This window comes from Aplysia californica, unplaced genomic scaffold (genome assembly GCF_000002075.1).
Source record: "Aplysia californica isolate F4 #8 unplaced genomic scaffold, AplCal3.0 scaffold00002, whole genome shotgun sequence".
In the NCBI taxonomy this organism is placed as follows: domain Eukaryota; kingdom Metazoa; phylum Mollusca; class Gastropoda; order Aplysiida; family Aplysiidae; genus Aplysia; species Aplysia californica.
The window spans coordinates 2,826,641-2,827,891 of NW_004797272.1; the positions used below are offsets into that span (position 1 = coordinate 2,826,641).

Here is a 1,251-nt window from a genome sequence, read left to right on the forward strand (position 1 = left end):
AAATGATCTAACAATAATATATCATTACGTTCTCTGTTACCTGGAACTGCTTTCTCTCACAAAGAGCAGCGATTTTCCTGCCGGCAAATGTTGGTGTTAGGTCGACGCTGTCCATTCCGAGTGCTTCGTCAGGGAAAGACTCCGCCCACCTCACCGTGCGCCACACCTTCTCGACACGCCCCTTGGCCGCGCGGGCCGGACGGCGGCGTTCAGAGGTGACATCCGTCTGTGGGTCAAGGTCATGGGGAGAGAGGGAGAGGGATTACATAGTGAAGTCAATGTACCTACTGTACCAGACTCGATGACCGACAGAAACCAATCAATAACTGCTCAAATTTTGCGAAAAGCTGAACACAATATGAGAGGAATTATGTTTAATCGTCCGAACGCCACGCTCAATGCTCAAATTAGAACTGGCCAGAGGAGCACCCGCTGCATCAGCCGCATTTTGGAGCAACGCAGAAAAACATACATTAAAAAATCGACAATAAGACATTGTATCACCTTTTTTGTTGTCACATGTTGTTGAATCCTTGTCCCTTTTCATAAAATAACTTAAAACAAAACGAAGCTGGGCACCTAAACGTAATAACGCATACTTTTAGGCCAAAACCACTTAACAAAATCAAGCCGTGCTGTAAAATGTTGTGAATGCAACCAACTTGTGTTTAGTGCGCTCATATGACATTATGCAGTTGCAAGCGTCGTAAAACGCTTATTTCACTAAAACTAAACCAAAACACAAAACAATTTTAAAAATCACTATGACTACAAACTAAGGAAATAATTTACCTATGGACCAAATTAAAACAATAAGCAAACATGAATAGAGAGCGACCCCCATTTCTTCTCTCTTCCTGTTGGGTGCCATCCAGATCCTTCGTTATAATCAAACTTGCCGTTAGAATGTCTCAATGCAAAACCTAATAAGTCAAGCTGTTTGTTGTTTTAGAGAATGATTCTAGTACGACACTTCGCTCCTTCTAAAGAAATTAACCTTCAAAGGTAAATTGTTTAAATTGAATGTTTTTTTCCATATATTATAAACAGTGCTAGAGGTACATTGTTAATAAAATGCTGACTACAGAACAAACACCTTCATTTACATGCATGCACCATACTCATAAGCACACACACGCACACACGTACACGGTTCGTATAAAAGCTCGTGTAGGCACATACGAACACACATGCACACATGCACACATGCACACATGCACACATGCACGAGCAAATACACTGATAGTCGCA

General features: G+C 41.6%; 1 protein-coding gene across 1 annotated transcript in view; it reads right to left on the reverse strand.

Moving 5' to 3' along the window:
* LOC101853203 overlaps positions 1-226 on the reverse strand; it is a gene marked incomplete at its 5' end in the record, with an annotated part of 23,166 nt that extends 22,940 nt beyond the window's left edge. The window contains 1 exon segment of the mRNA XM_013090204.2: positions 41-226. Coding sequence (XP_012945658.2) covers positions 41-226 — 186 coding nt within the window.
* Positions 227-1,251: the final 1,025 nt, after the last annotated feature.